This window comes from Lissotriton helveticus, chromosome 2_1 (genome assembly GCF_964261635.1).
Source record: "Lissotriton helveticus chromosome 2_1, aLisHel1.1, whole genome shotgun sequence".
NCBI lineage: Eukaryota > Metazoa > Chordata > Amphibia > Caudata > Salamandridae > Lissotriton > Lissotriton helveticus.
The window spans coordinates 923127604-923151182 of NC_136059.1; the positions used below are offsets into that span (position 1 = coordinate 923127604).

The window sequence follows — 23579 nt, forward strand, 5'->3', positions numbered from 1 at the left end:
CACAACAAAGCAAGTAGTCCCAATTGAGGTTCTTCCTAGTAGCACAGCAGGTCTCTGGCAATGTTCAGTTTGGAGAGCCAGCAGCATCTGGTTACAAGTCCCATGCAGTGTCTAAAAAACATTGGGCCAGAGCCCTAGTAACTATACTCAAAAATGTATTTAATCAAGGGAGGACTTCAAAGGAACCCTTAGACATGTGCAACAATCTCTTTAAACCCAGCCCTGGCTCCAGGTGATCAGTAGTGGGTAAATCAGCCCTTTGCATGAGAACTTGACACAGCCTATACAAATGTAAAGTATGAACCACCTTTCCCAGCCCAGAAAGACTATCTGTATGCAGATGAATGCTGATGTATCCCCTGTCACACTGAGCGCTTCCTGTGTTGTGGCTGTCTGCAAAGTATGCACCAAATGTAGCTGTTACCCAGCCCCGAACCTGTATTGGAATCTGGCTGCAAAGCACAAAGAGTCAAAAACACAGAAAAATGCCCACTTTCTAAAAGTTGGAAACCAAAGGAGTTAGGCCCTTGAGGACAGGTGGATAGGCTGGACCCTATTTAAATGAGAAAAACACAAAAATGCCTAATCCACCTTCATTTGTACCCAAAATTCAAAAAGGTCGAAAACACTGCTTGTCTAATTCAACGACGTATTTTTATTTATACCACTTCTTTGTGTTTATTTTTTAAGATTTTTCAAGAAAACATTTTCTCAGCAAAAAGACACCTATACATCCACATATTTACACAAATTTACACTAATATGCACTAGAATTTACAAACAAATAAATGGCATTCGCATCAAAACTTTAAGTCAATTAAATTTTGTGTGTACTAAAAGGGGAGTTTAAGGCGTGGCAAGTAGTTTTAACTGTAAAGTCAAAGTAGAAGTAAACTGCACACACAGGCCATGCAGCGGCAGGCCTGAGACATGTTTGATAGGCTACTTTGGTGGGTGGCACAAGCAGTGTTGCAGGCCAAATTGTAGCATTGAATTTACAGGCAATGGGCATTTTAGATATAAATTATCGAGAGACTTACGAGTAAATCAAATATGCCAAACAGGGGTGTGCCAACCATACCGTGTTTGAGGGGTGAGCGCATACACTTAAGCACTGATTAGAAGTGGTAAAGTGCCCAGAGTCACAAATCCAACAAAAAGAAGATCAGAAAAATAGGTGAAGGAAGGCTAAAGGTTTGGGGATAATCCTGCAACACTATGCAAGAAGAATACAGAGAAGATATTTTAGTATGAATAACTTTCTTTTAAGTCTAATCTTAAATGCATCTGACGTTTAAAGATCATTTTTAAGATTGATGCCATGAGTAAAGCTCAATAGTGGGAGGTGGACTTGCAGATTCTATCACCTAGAAATACCAATGAGGGATATTCCTTGAAAAAAGATGGAAAATCATCTTTCGCCATTTATTTGTACTCATCTTAGAGGAAATTTGGGATGGAAAGGGTTCAAACAAGGTCAAGACAACATACCCTTTACATATAAAATTCAGGTATCTAGTCTCTGAAACTTGACTGGTTGGACCTTATTACCCTTCTCAATACTGCAGTGGGGCCACTGTAGAAGGCCATATCCACAGTTTGCTTGTATGTGTCCTTCAGGTGGCGGTTTGTGATTTTGGTGAAAACCCAACCTCAGTAATCTTGTTCTGATTAAAAATTTTCTTCTAACTTGTATCATCTAATATTTAACTTGAGTGACACTTACCTGGCAGACTAAACCAACCCGGTAAAAGACTTTATTGCCAGCCATGGCCGGTGGTAGATGTAACTGTGGGGCGGTGATGGAGGGAGGGGGAGGGGCAGGGTGGGGGGTTGTAATGTATGGATTACGGACTTTAACAGGTAAGTAAACATATACATTAATAAAACGAATTTTGTTGCGCGCACTGCATCGCAACCCCCCACCCTGCCCCTCCCCCTCCCTATGTCACCACCCCACAGTTACACCTACCACCGGCCGTGGCTGTTTAATGCTAAAGAATGCTATTGTTAAGTTTGTTTTTCTGCAAACTGAGACTATTTCCCACCTGTTCTATCTTTTTTTGAAGAATTCACCTTAATTCCCCACACCTTCGCTTCAGATTTTTTGTCGAGCCTGGGTTGTCTCCTTTACTATTCCTTCTTAAACTCTCCCTTACATTACCTCCCCCATTGCCTATTTCCATGTTTCCCCATGCCCCTGTGTCCCAACCCCCTTCCTGCTTGGCCTCCTTGTCCTCATCCCCCTTTTTATCATTCCCTCATCTCAGTCTCTCCTACACTACCACACACCTCCCTTAAACCAGCTTCTCATTTACTTCCCCTTCCTCCACTTTTTCATGCATTTTTCTTTCATTTTTAAGGAGGATGAAATCGCTCCTTTCCCATTCTTCAAGCTTACAGTTTCTACCCCTTTGTCCCATGCTCTGTACCCCATTTTTAATTACCTTTTCAGTCGTTTTGGTAATTCTATCAAAGGGGATTTCGGGGCATATTACCAAGGGCCTTATCGCCGCTTTAGTGGGAATTTTTCCTGCTAAAGCGGCGATCATTTAATCTCCCTATCACCTAGCTGTCGCTAACACCAGTTAGCGACAGCTAGTAGGAGATAGCGAGCTTCTGGGGGCCCACTTTGCATGTCAACGATATAAATCGCTAATGACATGCAAAGTGGGCGTGCCAAGATGTTAGCGACTGGAAACAGTCGCTAACATCGCTAACTCCTATTACCAACTTTTGGAAATAATCGCGCTAAGCGCGATTATCTCCAAAAGCTAACGTCTTCCCAGAGCAGTTCTTAGCCATGTTATCCAATGGTAGGTGGATAACATGGCTAAGAGCATTTGCTCGGTAATGCATGAATATCGCTGACTTTTCAGCGATATACATGCATTTCGGCCGATTTTTATCGCTTAGGAGATAAACATTGATAATATCAAGGCTCCTTAGCGATAAAAATAGGCGAAGCACGGCGATATTAATATAGCCGCTAACCAAGCTTAGCGATATTTTTCGCTAATGCTTGGTAATATGCCCCTTCATATTTTCAATTTTAGTTAGGAAGGTTTTTACGCAGGAGAAGGAGGTTCCTTTGTATATCTGCTGCAGAACAGCAACTGTGATAATTGTAGTGTGTACAGAGAGCAAGGACAAGAGAACACTAGATTCTAGTTCGAAAATCAGTTTATCTGAATGAAACACAAAACGGAAAACCTCAAAGTATCCAGCACATCAGGGGTGGTTTCCTTCCTCTGTAATTGCCTGATTCAACACTTCATATACTACTCTTTTGCTTGCCATTCAAGTGAGCTTGGTGCTGTGGCCCAGAGATTTATTCAATAAATCAAGCAGTTTCTAGTTTATGTTTGCAGGCTTTGGCGTTCAAATGGCTTTTTGCTCTTTGTCAGTAAATTGTTTGAAAATTATTTAATAGTATTATTGATTTTTTTTCTCTTTCTAAGCTCAGCTTTGGCGGGATTCCAGCACCTGGAAAATCGGTGTCAATATTGCACAAAAACTTTCATGGATGTTTTGAGAATCTTTATTACAACAGTGTGAACATTATCGATTTTGCCAAGAATCACAATCCTCAGATACATGCAATGGTAAGAATACCGCTTTGAGCTACATCGTTGTACATATCTTTTCAAATAGAGGAGTATAGTGTTCAAAATATTAACTCAAGGCGCTGTAGTTATGCTTGTAAAATTCACACTCTTTGGGGGTCATTATGATGGTGGATTTTCCGCATACTCCGGGCCGGCGGAACCCACCGCCGGCCCGGAGTATGCGGGAAATCCGCCGAGGGGGCCTGAAAGACCCACCGCCAAATCAGGATGGCTGGTGGGTCTCACAATCTGTCCGCCGCTTTTCCGCCGCGGTCGGAAGGCGACCACGGCGGAAAAGCACTAACATGGCTGGCGGTGTCTATCAGACACCGCCAGCCATATTAGGATGTAGGGAAAGTAATGCTTTTCCGCGGCGGCTTTTCCGCCGTGGAAAAGCATACGGACAATCACTTTGGGGGCCCGTTGCGGGCCCCCTGGGTGAAGGTTGCGTGGGGGGTGCACATGGGGGGGTACCTATGGTACCCCCCTGCCTTTGCGTGCACGAAGCGGCAGGCACCGCGCGGTGCCTGCCGCTTTGTGCATGCAAATGCACAGCTTTCGTTTTTTACATTGCGGCGGGTGCTGCTTCAAGCAGCACCCGCCGCAATGTAAAACATACAGGATGTGACCGCCAGGGTGGCGGTCACATCCTAATTGCCATGGAGGGACCGCCGCTGCCCATGCGGACGGTCCCGCCTACTCAGGGGTGGCGTACGGACGCAAGTCCGTCCGCCATCCTAATCGGCCCCTTAATTTTGTGTGGGCTCCGAAGTTTTGATCGAGCACAAACGAGAACAAATGCTTCCAAAAAAGCAGCACCGTCCTAAACTTCTTAGAAAGAAATCAAATTGTGTCCCACGTAACCATACATTTTTAAAGAAATAAAAAAGGAAATGTACTCTGATGCGCGGTGATAGGTGCCAGCAAGAAGAATACGTGCATCCTAAAATTCAATCTAAAGTAGCAAACTGTGAGTCGGTTATGGCTGTCAGGCAGCTGTCCAAATGCTGTGAGAGCGAATCTGCAGATGGTGCAGCTTTCAGCTCTTAACAAGGTCTATTAGTCTGCTGATTTCCTTTCCACCCAGGGCCAGGACATTACGCAGTTTGAGAAGCTCCAGTACATTCTAGGTGGCAATGCGTGTTCTTTCAACTGCTAGAAGGGTGAATCACTGACTGCAGGCATTACGTGTAGCTGCCATTTTAAACAAAGTTCTGCCACAGCAAGAGCTCTCAACAGCCATTTTTGGTCCGGATACTTACAGAATATGCATTATGCAAACTTTCTACCAAAGTTTCACATCAACTTTCAAGTCGGGCTTATTCAGTGGCGTCATAGATTGAAAATTCACGCAAGAAAGATACATGAAAACTTTGTTAAAGCAAATCATTATAATAACATTAAGAATAGCTTAGATAAGCATATATAGGACAAGGCACTTGCCTAATCGAATACAAATATAGATATAACACAAAATTCATACTGAGACATGGGTTTACTAGTAAGACATCCATCATGAGTCTAAATTACACTAAATACTGTTACACATCTCCATTTCATTATTTCTTTTTTCATGTGCATGTTCGAAAAATGTAACGTCACCAATAAAACAGGGCAGGGACTTGGTTTAATTCCAGTGCTGCAAGACCAAGGAGCGATATCATAATAAATATAAACCTACGTTCAGATAAAGGAAATCATCGAGGCCTGGAACTGCTAGTAATCCTAAATAAGGTTGTAAAACGCTCTTACAGAAAAGGCTTATGCATTAGTGAGCTCAGAAACCTTGCTAATTGAATTTAGAATGCATGCTGTGCAGGACAAGTAGTGATGACATGAAGTCAATCCCATTCTCCCTCTACATGAAATCTAAAACAGCGATTACTAACAGAGGGATGAAACTTGTTCAATCATTTAGGGGTATAATAAAGAATTCAATGGGAAAGATGCTCCATGCACTTAAAATGTGCAGTCCTGAACGGCTTATAACTAAAGGGGCTCATTACGATGGCCGTCAGACGAGGGATTGAGACCGGCCGATGAGGAACCGGCAGTCCCACCCACCATATTTGATCAGACCGCTGTGTAGGCAGTCGTAAAATGCCTTTTTCTACTGCAGCTTGTGCTGCAGCCCAGAAAACATGCATGCACCATGTGCTTGGCACGAGGTTGTGCCTGGCACATGGTGCATGGATGTCTGTGGGGGCACCACATGTGCCCCCCTGGCCACTTAGCAGTGGACCACGGGGGACGGGGACCCTGCTTAGGGCCCCCAAATTCCCTTTCCGACTGTCTTTTCATTGGGTAAACATATATACTGCATTGGATGGTACCTGTGATCTGGAGCCTTGTCTTTGGTACATGACGGCACGGTATTTACACATGTTGTACATGTTTGAAAATTGAATAAAAATTATTTTTATAAACATCATTTTTAAAATAGCATAAGCTTGGCCTACAAGGAATATCGAATACAATGCAATAGCTTTTGATTTTCAAATAACTGAACCATAACTTCTTACCTATACTACTGTCTGCAATACCTAGTCGATCATAAGATTACCATGAGGTATTGTGTTTGGGTTAGCAACCTCATCAAAGTCCATACATTCCCATTAGTTGAGTCCTCAGTGGAGAGGTGTAATCCAAAACCAATAAATGTTTCAATAAATGAAACTCATGACAGTTTGGTATATTCAATTCTTTAAAAACTTATTTTTTACGCCAAAGTTGCTCCTGAATTATTTTATAACTATTTTTTGCAAACTTTGGTGAAGAAATCCCGGTGTCCTCCATCATTGTAAAGACAAAGGGCCTTATTATGAGTACGGTGTTCCTGGGAATATATAAGAAAGGGACCCCCTGAGACTGGTTCCAAGTTCCTAGGTCAGGGCACAATAGTTATAAAAATAACAAACCTAGGCAACTGAAGGGTCCTAAAGGATGATAGGTACAATGGCACAAAAATATATATAAACAAAATACAATAGACCTAATGCAGTGTACAGGGAAAAACTAACAGAACCAACTAAGATGGTGGTGCAATTTATTTATTAAAAGTATACATCATATGGAATATGTTTATAAAATACATGGAAATAACACAATTGTTAAAACAGTTTGCACATTTACAAATGTATCATGAATCATATATTAAAACATCAATCCAGTCATAAAAAACAACCAAGTGGGTACATGAATTATCTCTACGCGCGTTTCGGCGTCTCAACACGCCTTCTTCGGGAGAACCACTTGCTGATTCTAAAAATAGAACAATGTATAAATTACAACACAGTATGTTATTCATCCAGTACACTGCAGTGCAATACATTTACTACATTAACATAGCTACTGAAACTTTATAGGTTGGTTCGTGCAGAGAAAGAAAAGAGTTCCGATCACCAAACGAAAATGCATAGAAATTTAGTGCACACTATTATGCGAAGGACTGCATGCTGGGATGTAGAAGCCCGACTATCAGGAGTGAGAATGAAGGACTAGATCCATATAGAAAACTATAACTTGTGACTTAAGTGCTCAATTGCGGGTGAGTCATCTCAGAAAATAGATATATTCTTACCTAAAAAGGTTTTATAATTATCCTGCCTCAAATATCAGGAAGCAGGTTGAATTATATGAAAAGAACCTGAATGTCGTCCTGTAGGAGTTAAAGGACATAGATTTAATTTCCTGTGGTGTTGAGCAACCCAAATCGAAATTAATCTTAAATTAAGGGAAGTTATATAATGTTACCTATATGGGGTAATCTAATTATATACCCAAATCCGGTAGTAGATAGATGTTATATTAACAAAGATAGGAGTTAAAACGATGCTTGCTTCTAGCCTTCTTCGCCCTAGGGTCCTGCGAGGAAATAGGAATAATTTAAAATGTGTGGTTATAAAATCGATTTTTAGAAACTTGTTTTGAGAATGGAGCACAGTTATATTGAACCCAGTTTACCTTTTTAAGTGTCTTGTCAAGGATGGTTGAGGACTATAATTATTACAGTCATCAAACTATATTTAAATATGATGAAAAGAGTCAAGAAATTAATACTTAGTCTAAATTTTGTGGATGTCGAAATTTAGAAGAACCTGCAAAGAAAATCAAATATATAATTTTTGAATTTATTTAAAAAAAATACCCTAATTATTATGTATAAATTCAAGGGGAATTCCTGCTTCCTGATATTTGAGGCAGGATAATTTTAAAACCTTTTTAGGTAAGAATATATATATACCCGCAATTGAGCACTTAAGTCACAAGTTATAGTTTTCTATATGGATCTAGTCCTTCATTCTCACTCCTGATAGTCGGGCTTCTATATCCCAGCATGCAGTCCTTCGCATAATAGTGTGCACTAAATTTCTATGCATTTTCGTTTGGTGATCGGAACTCTTTTCTTTCTCTGCACGAACCAACCTATAAAGTTTCAGTAGCTATGTTAATGTAGTAAATGTATTGCACTGCAGTGTACTGGATGAATAACATACTGTGTTGTAATTTATACATTGTTCTATTTTTAGAATCAGCAAGTGGTTCTCCCGAAGAAGGCGTGTTGAGACGCCGAAACGCGCGTAGAGATAATTCATGTACCCACTTGGTTGTTTTTTATGACTGGATTGATGTTTTAATATATGATTCATGATACATTTGTAAATGTGCAAACTGTGTTAACAATTGTGTTATTTCCATGTATTTTATAAACATATTCCATATGATGTATACTTTTAATAAATAAATTGCACCACCATCTTAGTTGGTTCTGTTAGTTTTTCCCTGTACACTGCATTAGGTCTATTGTATTTTGTTTATATATATTTTTGTGCCATTGTACCTATCATCCTTTAGGACCCTTCAGTTGCCTAGGTTTGTTATTTTTATAAATACGGTGTTCCTGGGACCACTGTATTTAAACAGTGGTCGTCCGACCGCCACCACCCTGGTGGGTCCATCAGCTGTATTTTGAGTGTTGTGAGGGGCCTGCCAGGAAACTTCTGCCTCTGTCGGGATCAAGGTTCCCACTGTGGCAGTGGTCTTTAAATGGCCTGAATATGCTGGTGATGTTGATGCTGGCACAACCAAGCATATTACAATCTGCATATCCATCGCCCTTTTCATGGCGGGGATCCCGCCTTGAAGAAAGTGATAGAAATGCAGGTCCAGCCACATCTGCGCCTGTGGGTGCAAGTGGAGGGGCACATGTTATGCCCCCCTGGAATTATACCCTTGTTCCTACATGATGTGGCATTCATGAGATTGTGCATGCCACACCATGCAGGAATGTGCGACAGGCACTCTCAATGTGGCGGTATAATGTTAAGGCTCTCTAGGAGCCTAACACAGTCAACACAGTCAGCAGGTTTTCGACCTAAACACTCGACTGAAACCGCCCTTATCGAGCTTACTGATTCTATCAAATTTCTGCAGGATGACGGAAAAATCGCTGTCTTGATTTTGCTGGATCTCACGGCAGCGTTTGACACCCTCTCCCACGAAATCCCGATTGATAGGCTGAGAGGCATAGGAATAACAGAAGTTGCCTTGGCATAGATAGTGTCCTTTTTGACCGACAGATCCTAAACAGTCTCCCTGGGCCCTTTCCTATCCAACGCAAAAAAGGTGTCATCTGGGGTCCCGCAGGGCTCAATTTTGAGCCCCCTATTGTTTAATGTTTATATGGTCCCCCTCATTGCACTCATAGAGTCATACGGGATACTTGTTACATCATATGCCGATGACTCTCAGTTAGTGGTCTCCATGGATAAAAATTCTACCAATATAGAACAAAACTTTAAGAGCTGTTTGACGGAGGTCTTCCAATGAATGAACATCAACCACCTAAAATGCAATGCCAATAAAACAGAGATCTTACCACTGGTCAAAGAGGCTCATTTCTGTCCTAAGGACTGGTGGCCTGAGGATTCCCCAGCTCCGCCCCCGCCAGTTGAAACCGCGAGAAATTTAGGGGTACTATTTAACTCCGCTCTCTCCTTCGACCAGCACGTAAGGAATACGGCAGGAAGCTGTTTTAGTATCATTAAATCTTTAAAGAAGTTTTTCGAGTTCCTGCCCACTGATTCTAGAAAGATGGTGGCAGTAGCCTTGATTATCGCGTCTAGATTACTGCAACGGCCTGATGGCTGGGGTGAAATATCCACGCTAAAAAAAACTTCAGAGTGTACCACACGCAGCAGCGAGGTTGGTACTTAAATTACCTAGAAGATCCTCTGCTTCTGCTGTGCTTCAGACCTTACACTGGCTTCCGTTACATAAGAGGATCCTGTTTAACTATTGTTGACCTCCTTTAGAGCTTTAAATAAGACAGGTCCGAAGTATCTTATAAGATGTTTTTCTCGCTATAACCCTCTAAGTTGCCTGAGGTAGTCAGGTGGTAATATAATCAACATCCCCATATTTAAGTATAAAACCAAGGGAGGTAAGACCCTCAAGGTACTGGCTTCCAAGGCATGGAATGCCATGCCCCAATACCTTAGACTCCTGGCACAGGAGAATGCCTTTAGGAAGCAACTAAAAACTTGGATCTATGGTTTGTCGGACGGTTTTGTAATGGCGGCCATCTAGATTTACTTTTGTATTTGTACACTGTCTTCGCGCCAGGATGCTCCTTTCCGTGCGTCAGTTAGCGCTCTATAAATACCACATACAAATACAAATACAAATACAAACACCGTGAGACCGCTGCTGCACCGCTCGCCCGCCCTGGATTAAACTCATAATCGGGCAGGCGGGCTCACCACGTCCTTGTTGATAATCCTGGGAATGCCGAGATGGCAAAAGACATAAAAAGGCCCTAAGCAATTGTCTAAATTAAGGACACAATACATATCAGTCAAGCGAGAAAAGATGTCTAATAGTGCAGCCTGATAATAGGATTGCAAATTAGGCAGAATAAGCCCAACATGCTCTTGGTGTAATATTAATTTAGGGAACACAACCAGGACTGGTGATTGTTCCAAATAAAGCTGTGTAGCAGTGAATTAACCTCAGAAAAATATTGTTTTAGGAATTCTGATGGGGAATTTGAAAATAAAAAAAAATGAAAAGAGCAAAACTAACATTTTCCTTAAAGCAATTTTACCAGCATTTGAAAGAGGTAGATATACGATTTTAAAAGGTTACATACTTTAATCAATATGGCCTCATAATTGAGTTTGAACAAATCATAATAATTGGGTGTAACATAAATACCTAATTGGCTGTGTGGAATTATATCTATGAACTAAAGTTTTTGGAATATTGACAGCGGTAGCATTAAATAAAAGTATTACTTTTTTCTCCGGAATGATTGATCCAACATCTATAACCTACTCAAAAAGATTAAGAAGTTGACCTTGAATGGGTGTAAAAAAGAAATCTTCCGATGCATTTTGACTGTGAAATACCTAATTCTTGACCACATTAGTAAATTCCAAGGTGTAAAAAAATGAAGTTTCTGAAAATGATGAAAAATGCAAAAATATGCTTGTTCTTGCTTCTAGAAATGTCTCTAATATCTTGGAAACATGTTAAGAATGAGCAAAGTCTTTTTTTATACAAGGCTAGTGAAGCTCTTGATTATAGGGTACTCTTAGGGACTCATTACAATGGCATGGGACTGCCACCATCAGCCCTTCGGTGGCGGTCCCACCACCATCGGTGACTGCCCGCAAACATGGGTCCTGTGCTCTCCATGCGACTAGAGTCAAGCTATCCTGGCTGAAGAGGGGTGAAATCCAGAAATTGGTCCTAGGATGCTTGTTTCCAGTCCAGGGAGGACATGGCCTGGCAGTTCGGGCTGGACTGTTCCCATTGGGCACAGGGTCAAGACTGATTTGCATATGGCTGGGTTCAAACTGGAATGGCATGGTGAGCAAAAAAATTGATGGATATAGGCCCAGATCTCTGTACTGGGGTGAATGTATGACATTGTTCTGCAGTCTGTCCATTATTTTTTTTTTTCATTTGTCACCCCCAGTGGGGTGGGTACGCCCAGACGTGTGTCCCGTGCTCTCCATGCCACTGGAGTCAAGCTATCCTGGCTGAAGAGCGTTGAATCCCCGAAACCGGTCTTTGGTTGCTTGTTTTCAGTACAGGGAAAACCTGGTCTGGCAGTTCGGGCTGCACGGTTCCCATTGGGTACAGGGTCAAGACTGATTTGCACATGGCTGGGTTCAAACTGGAATGGCATGGTGAGCAAAAAAGGATGGATTTAGGCCCAGACCTCTGTACTGAGGTGAGTGTATGACATTGTTCTGTGTTCTGTCCAGCAATTTATGTTTTTGCAGTTGTCACCCCGAGTAGGACGGGTATGCCCAGACGTGGGTCCTCTGCTCTCCATGCCACTGGAGTCAAGCTATCCTGACTGAAGAGGGGTGAATCCCCGAAACAGTCCTAGGATGCTTGTTTCGAGTCCAGGGAGGATCTGGCCTGGCAGTTCGGGTTGGACTGTTCCCATTGGGCCCAGGGTCAAGACTGATTTGCATATGGCAGGGTTCAAACTGGAATGGCATGGTGAGCAAAACAACTATGGATCTCTGTACTGTGATAAATGTATGGACATTGTTCTGCATTCTGTCCATCAATTGTTGTTTTTGCATTTGCCTCATTATGAGGGCAGTCGGAGAGACCGACCTCCACGGATCCGACGGGACCGTCTGAGGCTCCGCCATCCCTACAAAGGTAGCGGTGCCTGCCAGGTACCACCATAGGGATTATGAGGTTCCTTACCACCAGCCATTTCATGGGGGTCTTCCCGCCATGAAAAGGCTGGCAAACAGGAACACTGGGGGTCTGTTGCAGGCACCCTTTCATCCCTGGCCTTCAGCTTTGGGATTTTGGGGGCACCTATGGTGTCCCCCTACATATCAATGCACTATGTGGCAAGCGTCGCATGGTGCCTGCCACATTGGTCAGGGATATGTCCGATGTGTATTTTTTGTACAGTGGCGTGTTCTGTAGGCCGCCGCAACCGCCACAATACAAACCTAAAATATACACATTGCGACCGCCATGTAGGTGGTCGTATTGTAATACCTATGGTGGGATTCCCAACAGCAAGTCGGGCGGTCCCATCCCCGATATGATGGCGGTCGGACAAAAGTCCGAACGCCATCATAATCAGGCCCGTAGTTCTTGCCATTTCCTGACTGCCTTTCCCTATAAAATATGCTTCAAGTAATCCTATGTTATTTTATAAAGGCTTTTGTAAAATCAGGTTATATGCTTCCTGAAGAATGCATCTGTTGAGGAGGCCTTAAATTGAACTAATGATCCTTAGAGATTATTGGCAATATAAACATAAATGTAAACACCTCACATGATCTTTTATATTGGTCCATCAGTAGCATTTTTTACGTTAGAACAGAGTAAATGTCAAGGACTGCCTCTCCGTGCACTGTATTTATTTGTTGATTCATTTATTGTATTTTAAAATGGAACATGCACCTGGAAAGAAAAGCTGAGTGATTTGGGTGGAATATTGTGAAGACTACTAAAGGCCCCAATAATAATTTTCAAGGGTTCAGTTGTAATCAGTCCCAGTCTGACCCTAAGAAGAAGGGTTCTTTGATAAGTAGATGGTGACTGAGTGCTACTAGTATGTGCACTTCAATTGTGATGCCAAATATCTCAAAAGGGCATAGCTCACTACCAGTGGAAAGAGACCTAGATTGGCAAGCATAGCTCTCGGTGAGGAGATAGTCCCAGTTAGCTTTGGGGAACAGACAGATGTAATCCTAGTGTTCTTAGATAAAGAGATGGTGCTAAAAGTGCTAAAAGCCCATATGATAGAAAATACTTCCAAGTACAGGCAGTGAATCATCATCAATGAGTGGAGTCTCTGAAAGACACAGGAGCCAGTATGACTTCTGTGAAGAGTCTGCTTGTGTCCTCCGGGTCTCTAAAAAATAGGTGTGAGCCCTGCCATACCTGTAGGTTTTCTGTTAGGCAATAGCCTGGAGCAGACTACCCGAAAGGTAAAACATGGAGATGTTGGTCTTGCTGGCACGTCTATTTGACCACACGGTCTATCGCCGCCTGCGAAGAGAGTCAAGGGTGTCTGGAGCCTGGAAAAATCCCCCAGATGGCTGCTGATCCTGCCTGCCGCCTCGCCTGCTGCTCCTGCCTGCCGATTCCATCGCCCCCCAGCACCCCCGAGCGGCCCAGCCACAGCTGAGCCGGCCGCTTGCCACTTTTTCCCGCCGCTGGCCCCCTGCGGCCCCGCCCACCACCGGCCCATTGGCCCAGCCGCTCGGCCAGCCCAGCAGACCCGCCCTCCCGTCCCCCTTCTTAAGGGGAGAGCCTGGTAGCCGCGGGAGTGACCACTGTGCCTCTCGAGGCCGGGTCACCCCTTTACCCCCTCACCTGCTCGCCTGCTGATCCTGCCTGCCGCCTCGCCTGCTGATCCTGCCTGCCGCCTCGCCTACTGCTCCTGCCTGCCGATTCAATCGCCCCCCAGCACCCCCGAGCGGCCCAGCCACAGCTGAGCCGGCCGCTCGCCACTTTTTCCCGCCGCTGGCCCCCTGCGGCCCCGCCCACCACCGGCCCATTGGCCCAGCCGCTCGGCCAGCCCAGCAGACCCGCCCTCCCGTCCCCCTTCTTATGACGCCCCCTGAGCGACCGCGCAGCGGACGCGCGCAGCGGGAGCACCGATTGAGCGCCGAAGGTGCGCCAAAGGTAAGCCCGTCTGCGCCCGTCCGCGCCTGGACCGCGCCCAGTGCCAGGACCCCTGGCCCCCACCGACGGAAGCCGACCCGCCGGACCTACAACGCCACCGAACTCAACGCACTCAACTCCGGCCGAACCCCGGGCTGCTACCGAGCCACACCGAGATGCACCCACGGATCCTTCAGCTGCCACTCCTGTAAGTTCACCTGCAACCGGACCCACGCCACACCAGCACCCACCAAGCCGAACACCAGCACCACCCACCTGAAGTGCATCCTGATCAACACCCGCTCCGTCCACAGACACGACGTTGAGCTCTGGAACCTGCTCGACACCACAGCCCCTGACGTCGCCTTCCTCACGGAAACCTGGATGAACGACTCCTCAGCGCCCGACATCGCCATCGCCATCCCAGAGGGTTACAAGATCACCCGAAGAGACCGCGACAACCAGACTGGAGGAGGCCTCGCCATCATCTACAGGGACACCATACGCATCAAGACCAACACCGACGACACCCTGACAACCGCCGAACACCTGCACTTCCAGATCCACATGGACCCCAAAACCACCCTCAGAGGCACCCTGATCTACCGACCCCCGGGACCACGCACACAATTCAGCGAGGACATCGCCGACTTCATCAGCCCGCACGCCCTCCCCTCCGCCGACTACATCCTCCTGGGGGACATCAACTTCCACCTGGAGAACAACAACGACCGCAACACCATCACCCTGCTCGACAACCTCGCCAACCTCGGTCTCAAGCAGCTGGTGTCCACCCCCACCCACCTCGCCGGACACACACTTGACGCCGTCTTCTCATCCAGCAAAGACATCACCTTCAGCCACACCACCGGACTACACTGGACGGACCACAGCTGCGTCCACTTCACCTTCAGAAGAACGACGATCCACCACCACCAGCAACAGGTTGTTCGAAGAAGCTGGAACAAGATCACAGCCGACCAGCTCGCCGCTTCCCTGAGCCAGCACCCTCCCGCCAGCTCAGCGAACCCAAGCCAGGCCGCCGACAACCTCACGAAGTGGATCAGCAACTGCGCGGACGAACTCGCCCCACTGAGGACCCCGCCCAACCGACCCGGCAGCAAGAAGGCCCCATGGTTCACCGACGAACTCATGAGTTCCAAGAAGAACTGCCGAGCCCTCGAGAAAGACTGGAGAAGGGAACCAACTCCGGACAACATGACCACCCTCAAGCTTGCCACCCGGAAGCACCACCAACTGATCCGCGCCACCAAGAAAACTGCATTCAAGGACCGGCTGGACAACAACGCACACAACTGCAAGGAACTCTTCAACATTGTGAAAGAGCTCTCCAACCCCAACGCCGGAAACAACGACATCACCCCTTCGCAAGACCTCTGCAATTCCCTCGCCTCCTACTTCCACAACAAGATCGCGGACATACACAACAGCTTCAGCACTCAACCGACGCACGCCACGAACGAACCACCGCCCCCCACCACCACCCTCTGCGCCTGGACTCCGATCAGCACCGAAGACACCGTCCGCATGATGAACTCCATCCACTCCGGATCTCCAACCGACCCCTGCCCTCACCACGTCTTCAACAAGGCCGACGCTGTCATCGCACCCCACCTGCGGGACATCATCAACACCTCCTTCGACACCGCCACCTTCTCGGAGAGCTGGAAGCACGCCGAACTCAGCGCCCTACTCAAGAAACCTACAGCGGACCCCACCGAACTCAAGAATTACCGCCCCATCTCGCTCCTCCCGTTTCCAGCCAAAGTCATCGAGAAGATCGTCAACAAACAGCTGGCCACCTTCCTCGAGACAAATGGCTCCCTCGACCCCTCACAGTCTGGCTTCCGAGCCAACCACAGCACCAAGACCGCCCTCATCGCTGCCACTGATGACATCCGATCCCTGATGGACAACGGAGAAACAGCGGCCCTCATCCTCCTAGACCTCTCCGCGGCTTTCGACACTGTCTGCCACCGCACCCTAGTGCAGCGCCTCAGCAACGTCGGAATCCATGAGAAGGCACTGGAATGGATCATCTCCTTCCTCGACGGAAGAACACAGAGAGTCCGGCTACCACCGTACAAGTCAGAGGCCACCGGAGTCATCTGCGGCGTCCCTCAAGGATCCTCGCTGAGCCCCTCCCTCTTCAACGTCTACATGAGCCCCCTCGCGGCCATCGCACGCCAACACAACCTCAACATCATCTCCTACGCCGACGACACCCAGCTGATTCTCTCCCTCACCAACGACCCCGCCACCGCCAGAGCCAACCTTCACGAAGGGATGAAAGACGTAGCCGAGTGGATGACAACCAGCCGCCTGAAACTGAACTCAGACAAGACGGAAGTCCTCATCCTGGGCTCCTCGCCCTCCGCCTGGGACGACTCCTGGTGGCCCCCCGCCCTGGGCACCGCACCCAAACCGACAGACCACGCACGCAACCTGGGCTTCATCCTGGACTCCTCCCTCTCCATGACCAGACAAGTCAACGCCGTCTCCTCGTCCTGTTTCAACATCCTGCGCATGCTACGTAAGATCTTCAGGTGGATCCCCACCGAGACCAGGAAGACGGTCACCCAGGCCCTCGTCACCAGCCGTCTGGACTACGGCAACGCCCTCTACGCCGGAACCACCGCCAAGCTCCAGAAGAGACTCCAGCGTATCCAGAACGCCTCGGCGAGACTCATCCTCGACGTCCCCAGACGAAGCCACATCTCCAGACACCTGAGAGACCTGCACTGGCTCCCGATCAACAAAAGAATCACCTTCCGGCTCCTCACCCACGCACACAAAGCCCTACACAACCAAGGCCCAGGATACCTCAACAGCCGCCTCAACTTCTACGTTCCCAAACGCCACCTCCGATCGACCAACCACGCCCTCGCCGCCGTCCCCCGCATCCGAAGAGCGACAACAGGAGGAAGGTCCTTCTCCCACCTGGCCGCCAAGACCTGGAACTCCCTTCCGACCCACCTCCGCCTGACCCAGGACCACCTCTCCTTCAGGAAGAAGCTCAAGACCTGGCTGTTCGAGCAGTAGCAGCACCCCCCCCCTAGCGCCTTCAGACCCTCCGGGTGAGTAGTGCGCTCTATAAATGTCTTTGATTGATTGATTGATTCAAATAATAGAGCTACAAGGGGCAGGGGAAACCAGTCCCTGAAGGTTCAACTGTCAAGGTTGAGGAGGCACCTGAGAAGGAGGCCCCCAACCCAACCAGTGAGGACATTGCTGCTCTGAGGGACCTGCCTGATCTTGCTGTTTGGCAAGTTGATGATGAGCCGAAGATGCAGAAACAGTGCTTCATTCCAGGGGTCTTGAGGAGGCAAGCCGAAGTCCAGACAGCAGGTGACACCTCTGGGTATAACCTGATCTATTGGGAGAATGGCCTCCCATATAGTGAGCCAAAGCATCCTGGCTTTGGGGCAGCCCATGTGCCAGTGATCCCTCAGTATTACAGGACATTTCTACTGGGTTTAGCTCATGATATACCCTTGGCAGGACATCTAATGCAAGACAAGCCCTTTGCCAAGCTTGGTGCCCATCTTTATTGACCCTGGATGAAGACGGCCTCAGTTGCATTCTGTATATCCTCTCCCATCTGCCAGGGTAGTGGGAAATCAGGGAAAATTCACAAAAATCCCCTGATCCCATTACCTGTCATTGGAATCAACATCATTGGACCCTTGGTCCCCAAGACATCCGTAGGCAACAGGTTGGTCCTGGTCTTGGTAGACAATGCCACTCACTACCCAGAAGCCATCCCTCTGACGTCAGTGACTGCACCTGTGGAGGCCAGAGCTCTATTGGGAATCTTTACCTATGTGGGTTTGTGATGTATTCCTATAGGTTCTGAATCGATCCCCCTATTCCTGACCCTATTCTGGTTAAACAAACCAACAAGTTAACTAGCAGTCAGCCCATGAGGCAGAAAACCCCCATGATGCAGATACCGTTATCTGACGCAGTCACACTACGGCACAGGAACGTGTTATCTGATTAGGTCATAACGCTTGCGATCTAATTAGACAAGCGATATTCCTCCAGCCCCTGATAAGGCATACGGAGTTCTCATAACAAATCAAACCTATGACAACCTGGGCAAAACCCTGCGGCCATTGTTTTGATTTCACCGAGAACTTCAGCAAAAGAATGGGCTAACGAGCAAGTCGTATGACATCCTTATTGACGTATCTATGTCCATCCTTACGTCAATCTCGGCACCTTAAAGGTATAAATATTACCGATATTGCCCTATGCAAACACACGCGTGGTGACGAGACGGAGCAGCCATACTTGCCGAAGCGAAGAGCAGAGCAGACCCCGCTGGCGCAGCCCCGCCTTTCTGACGCACTGAGAGAAGCTGCTTTCTCCTGCCGAGAAATCCAGCACCGGCGTTTCTGGGTAGCCCTCGCAGGCAGCCTGGAATATCGAGACCAGAGACGAGAGATACCATCCCTCATTCAACCTAGATTCCAGGTACAGAACTGAATAACCCCTCACAGAGAATTCTTTAGTTATTCACTTGGCAAAAACAAACTTAACTTAAACTGTAACTTTCTATTCCCGCCCACGTATTAGACTTAGGTCAGGTACACGGGGTAGGCGTATTTAGAAACACCAGTTGAGTACGTTTAGTCAAATGTATATGTGTATGTAATATATTTTATTCATTTTAAACATCTTATGGCTTAGAAACCATACCAATGTTTTTACAGTATTATTTTATACTATTGCTTTTAATGTATGCACTTTACTTAACTATAAGTATTGCAATAATATCGATCCATTTCTCTTGTATGAGAAAAGAGACTGATCAATAAATAACACCTTTTTATTGAACACGCCCGTCTCTTCCTTTTCTCTACAATCTGATGAGACTAAGAATGCACGTACTGACTGAGTAAAATAAATTGCCTTTTGTTCACACGACTCTCGAGATATACTCTTGATTAGGGGAGAGCAAAGTTGTCATGTTCTATGGTTGTCAGAAACTAAATCCCTTCTTGTCTAATCAGGGAAGTTAAGTCCTCCTTGAACATTCGAGAAAGTTTCTAGTGAACTCTGAGCTAAGCTGGCAAACCCAAAACTTTAAGTCTAGTATCGACAGTAGTAGACCTAGTTAACGTCTGGTCTAGGCCTTTACTGCTGTAGGTATTATTCCAATGCGCAGAGCCTATTGGGATGATAGGAACTACACTACATGGCGCCCAACGCGTTTGGAAAGGGCGATTAAACTAACGTAAGACATTTAGAGTAACTCAGTCGTGCTTTCTCATTTCAGACCCCTTTTCCCAAATACTCCAAAGACGTCTGGAGTGGGTGAAAGGTTATATCCGCCAGACCTCGCAGGAGGGAACTCCTATGTATGGTTCTTGGTACAAGTCAACGTTGAAGGATACACGGTTCCAAAATATTGTGCATCTAATCTTTGTTTCCATAAGAAACCTGATCTGCAAACAAAAGAAAAAACCTTTTGGACAGTAAAATGTCAGACAATGAGGATGAAAGAGAGGCAGTTAGATTAGCAACTGAACTCGCAGCAGCTGATGCTACCATGCAGGCAGCAGACGAGGATATAATACTCATCCCGGTCATTAAAAGGAAATCTATAACCATAAAACTTATAGAAAATGGACTGACACCTAGAGGTGGTACAGTCATATTCGTAATTGAGGCACACGAATATCGGCAGACAGAGGTATACTATTCATGGATAAATTTTCCAGCAGCAAATCCTGTAACAAAGTACTTCCACTATTACAAAATAGAGGAACCTCCTGAAAATTACACTCCTTTCGAGGAGGTGGAAGTACCACTCAAATTTCAAGAGCATTTGCTCTTATTTGATGGCGCCCTAAAACATAATAATCACGTCACCAGGCTCGGTCCTTTAGGTAGACCAGGAGCAACGTGGCCGGTCCTAGCCGGATACACACCACATCCAGACATCGATGGGATGTCTGCACCAAACCTTTTAACACAGCTAAAACAACTAATAAAAATACACAGACAATTAGTCCAATATGTGATGCGGACTTCAACAATTCAGCCAGGGATTAAACTCCCACAGCTGACCCCTCACCAGGGGAACACAAATAAAATTACACCACAGAACATCCAGTCCTGCCTAGGTAAAGTACCGGCTAAACGGGAACAAATACCATTCTGGCTAGCGCAGAAAATCACCCAAATAGAGGCGGTGTTTCCAGGCACCACCCCGCTAGAAAAGCACAGGATTCTGACTATCTGTCTTCCAATGGGAATCGCACCACACATTGAGGACTGTGACACTTGGGGTACAGTCTTTGCTTCCATCTACACAAAAACGCACGGTGTTCCATCCATTTCGGTAATACCAGATGTGCTAAAACAAATTCAAGATGAATATGGTCCTGAACCCGCTTTAACTCTTGGTATGAAATTACTAAAAGACTTCAAGCAGGTCTCGGCTATATTATTAGCCAACATAAAAGGTGAAGCAGCAAACGTGGCGATCCGCCAGAGGTTAAAAGAGACAGATATAGCAGACCAACCAGCTGAAATTGCCAGAATCATAGAAAAATCCTATGAGGAAATAGGTAGAGATAGTTTAGGTGGTATACCAGTAAAACCGCAACTAATTGAAAGTCCTGAAAAAATATTTTTTAATAATAATTCTACATCACCAAAAAAGAACTGGGATGGAAACAAACAATCCAATCCTAAAGAAAAGAAATTCCAGTCCCGAGGAAGGTCTCCTAGGCGAAGAGAAAAATCTCCGATCCAAAGACACAGGTCACCTCAGAGTGACCCCTCTGGGAAAAGATATAACCTTAGAAATAGGGATATTATTAAAAAGCCTGATAGATATCAAGACATTGATACACGTCCCTCTCAATCTTTTCAGACTTCCTCGCAGAAATCGGAAAGAAGAGGACGATCAGAACAAAGAGAAGAGCACACCAAGTCCAAAGACAAGGAACCTGCTCAGCTAAAAAAGAAATTACAATTTCCAAAAAAGAAGGTAGCCAGTATCAAGGTAGTTAACAATGCCGAGAATACTGAGGACACAACTGAAAAACGGAGAATGGACTCAGACAATGCTAGACAGCGCAGCAGAAGTGAGCATAGCTCGCAAAGTCCTTATGAATCATCTGGAGACAGTGGACACGAATGAATATCTTCAAGTGGAAACTGCGGACACCAGAGTTAGCAAACCTCACAAAATATACGAAATAACATTGCGTATAGAGGGAGATAAGACTAGGAAAATAAGGGGACTATTTTGGGATAATCTCTCCAAGGGCTATGATATCCTTCTAGCTGAAAAAGACTGGCCACCAGAGTTTGTCAGGGAGTGCCCTCATGGCGAAGAAGTAATTATGCCTGCCTTCTCAAATCATATCCCAATTCATAAAAAATACACACTTGCCAGAAAGTGGGCAGTAGCTCTAGCTCCTGCTTTATATAAAAATCACGTGGGATGGGATGAGGACTCTCCTCCTCACAAAATCCAGTTAAAATCACAACCTACTGCACAAAGGCACTACCCAATTAAGCAAGAAGCTAAAAAACAGGTAAATGAAATACTAGATCAGCTAGAATACCAGGGGGTGATTGAAACTTGCACCTCACAAATGAACAACCCTTTGTTTCCGGTCTCCAAACCAGACAATTCATATCGTCTAGTTTTGGATTACCGACACCTTAACACATGTTGCAAAACTTTTGCAGTGCAAAACTCACATAGTGCTGCACTAATGAATAACATAGTGCGCAAAAAATACAAAACAACATTAGACATCTCTAATGGATTCTTTTGTCAAAACATAGCACCAGAGAGCAGATATTTAACTGCATTCTCAATAAATGGCACTCAAAAACAATTCTGTTGGTTAGCCCAGTGGTACAAGAACAGCCCGGGAGTATTCTCAGCGAGAGTAACAGAATTACTACAAATATATGATGATGAAGCATTATCTTATGTCGATGACATTTACTTAACAGATGATGACTTGGAGACTCACTTGAAAAGAGTGAACACCATAATACTTGGGTTCGCTGCAGAGGGTTACAAATTCAACTTTAAAAAATCCAGAATTGCCCATCTGACAGTCCTGTTCTTAGGATATGAATTATCAAGTGAAGGCAAAAGCCTGGCTGACAATTTCCTAGAGAAATGTGCCGTAATCCAAGCACCTAGAACACTAAAAAACCTACAGTCGATTCTAGGCTTCCTAAATTTCGGAAGAACATACATTGCGAATTACGCAGAAAGGGTCAAACCCCTATATGATCTGATAAAACCAGATTTTAAAAGATCCAATTGGACTCAAATACACACAGAAATTTTGAGATCCCTACAAACAGACATGCTAATTAAAACAAAATTAGAAACACGTGATAACACACGCAATCTTGTGATTCGAGTCATCCCAGGGAGATGCGGATTCACATACCTGACCTCTAATGAGGGAGAAAAGGTACCAATTGCATTCAAATCACACTTGTACACTAAGGCTGAAATGAAATTCAGCCCAACGGAAAAAATTCTTACCGCAACACAGACAGCTATAGCAAAAGAACGAGCCCTGGCACAAGGTAAACAAATAATAATCGTGACACCAATACCAGCCCTAGAGGCGGTAACAAAGGCAAGCATTCCAAATGCTAAAGCACTCCATCCGAGATGGATACAATGGGCTAATTCTCTTGCTGCAACAGACGTGGCGTACGAATTTGATCCTTACTTAAAAACACAAGAATTTCTCCAATATGAATTTGAATGTCCTCCGCCGACCGAAATTCTGCCTCTAGACCACTACGGCTGTATAATATATACAGACGGATCAGCACAACCCGCAGTGGGGGGTAAGCAAGCTTACAGTGCTGCGTGCGCGATCGTTAAAGGTCGCTGGCACGAAGGAAAATTTAAACCAGCAATCACTAAAACACAATCTTTAGGAGATTGTACAGCTCAGCGAGCTGAAATACTGGCATTCAAGATGGCGCTTGAAAATACCGATCGAGAATTCCCCACACTCATAGTGTGCGATTCGTATTATTGCGTTCAGTCTTACAATGAATACTTGCAGATCTGGCTTCAGAATGGTTTCAAGGATGCGAAAGGTGGCACAATCAAGCATAAAATGCTCTGGGAACAAGTAGTTCTTTTACAAAAAGAACTACCAAAGACTCACGTGATACATACGCTGAGTCATCAACGTGATGGCGTTCACGTTGCAGGGAATTCATTGGCTGATGAGGCCGCGAAGGCAGCTGTGCAAACGGCTTCCGTAGCTGCCATCA

The 23579-nt window shown here is 45.6% G+C and overlaps 1 protein-coding gene across 1 annotated transcript in view; it reads left to right on the forward strand.

Annotated features, from left to right (window-relative positions):
* Positions 1-23579, forward strand: part of CNTNAP4 (contactin associated protein family member 4) — a 1902933-nt gene that overhangs the window by 1167822 nt on the left and 711532 nt on the right. Inside the window, exon 7 of the mRNA XM_078675664.1 lies at positions 3462-3605. Coding sequence (XP_078531790.1) covers positions 3462-3605 — 144 coding nt within the window. The remainder of the gene's footprint in view (positions 1-3461; positions 3606-23579) is intronic.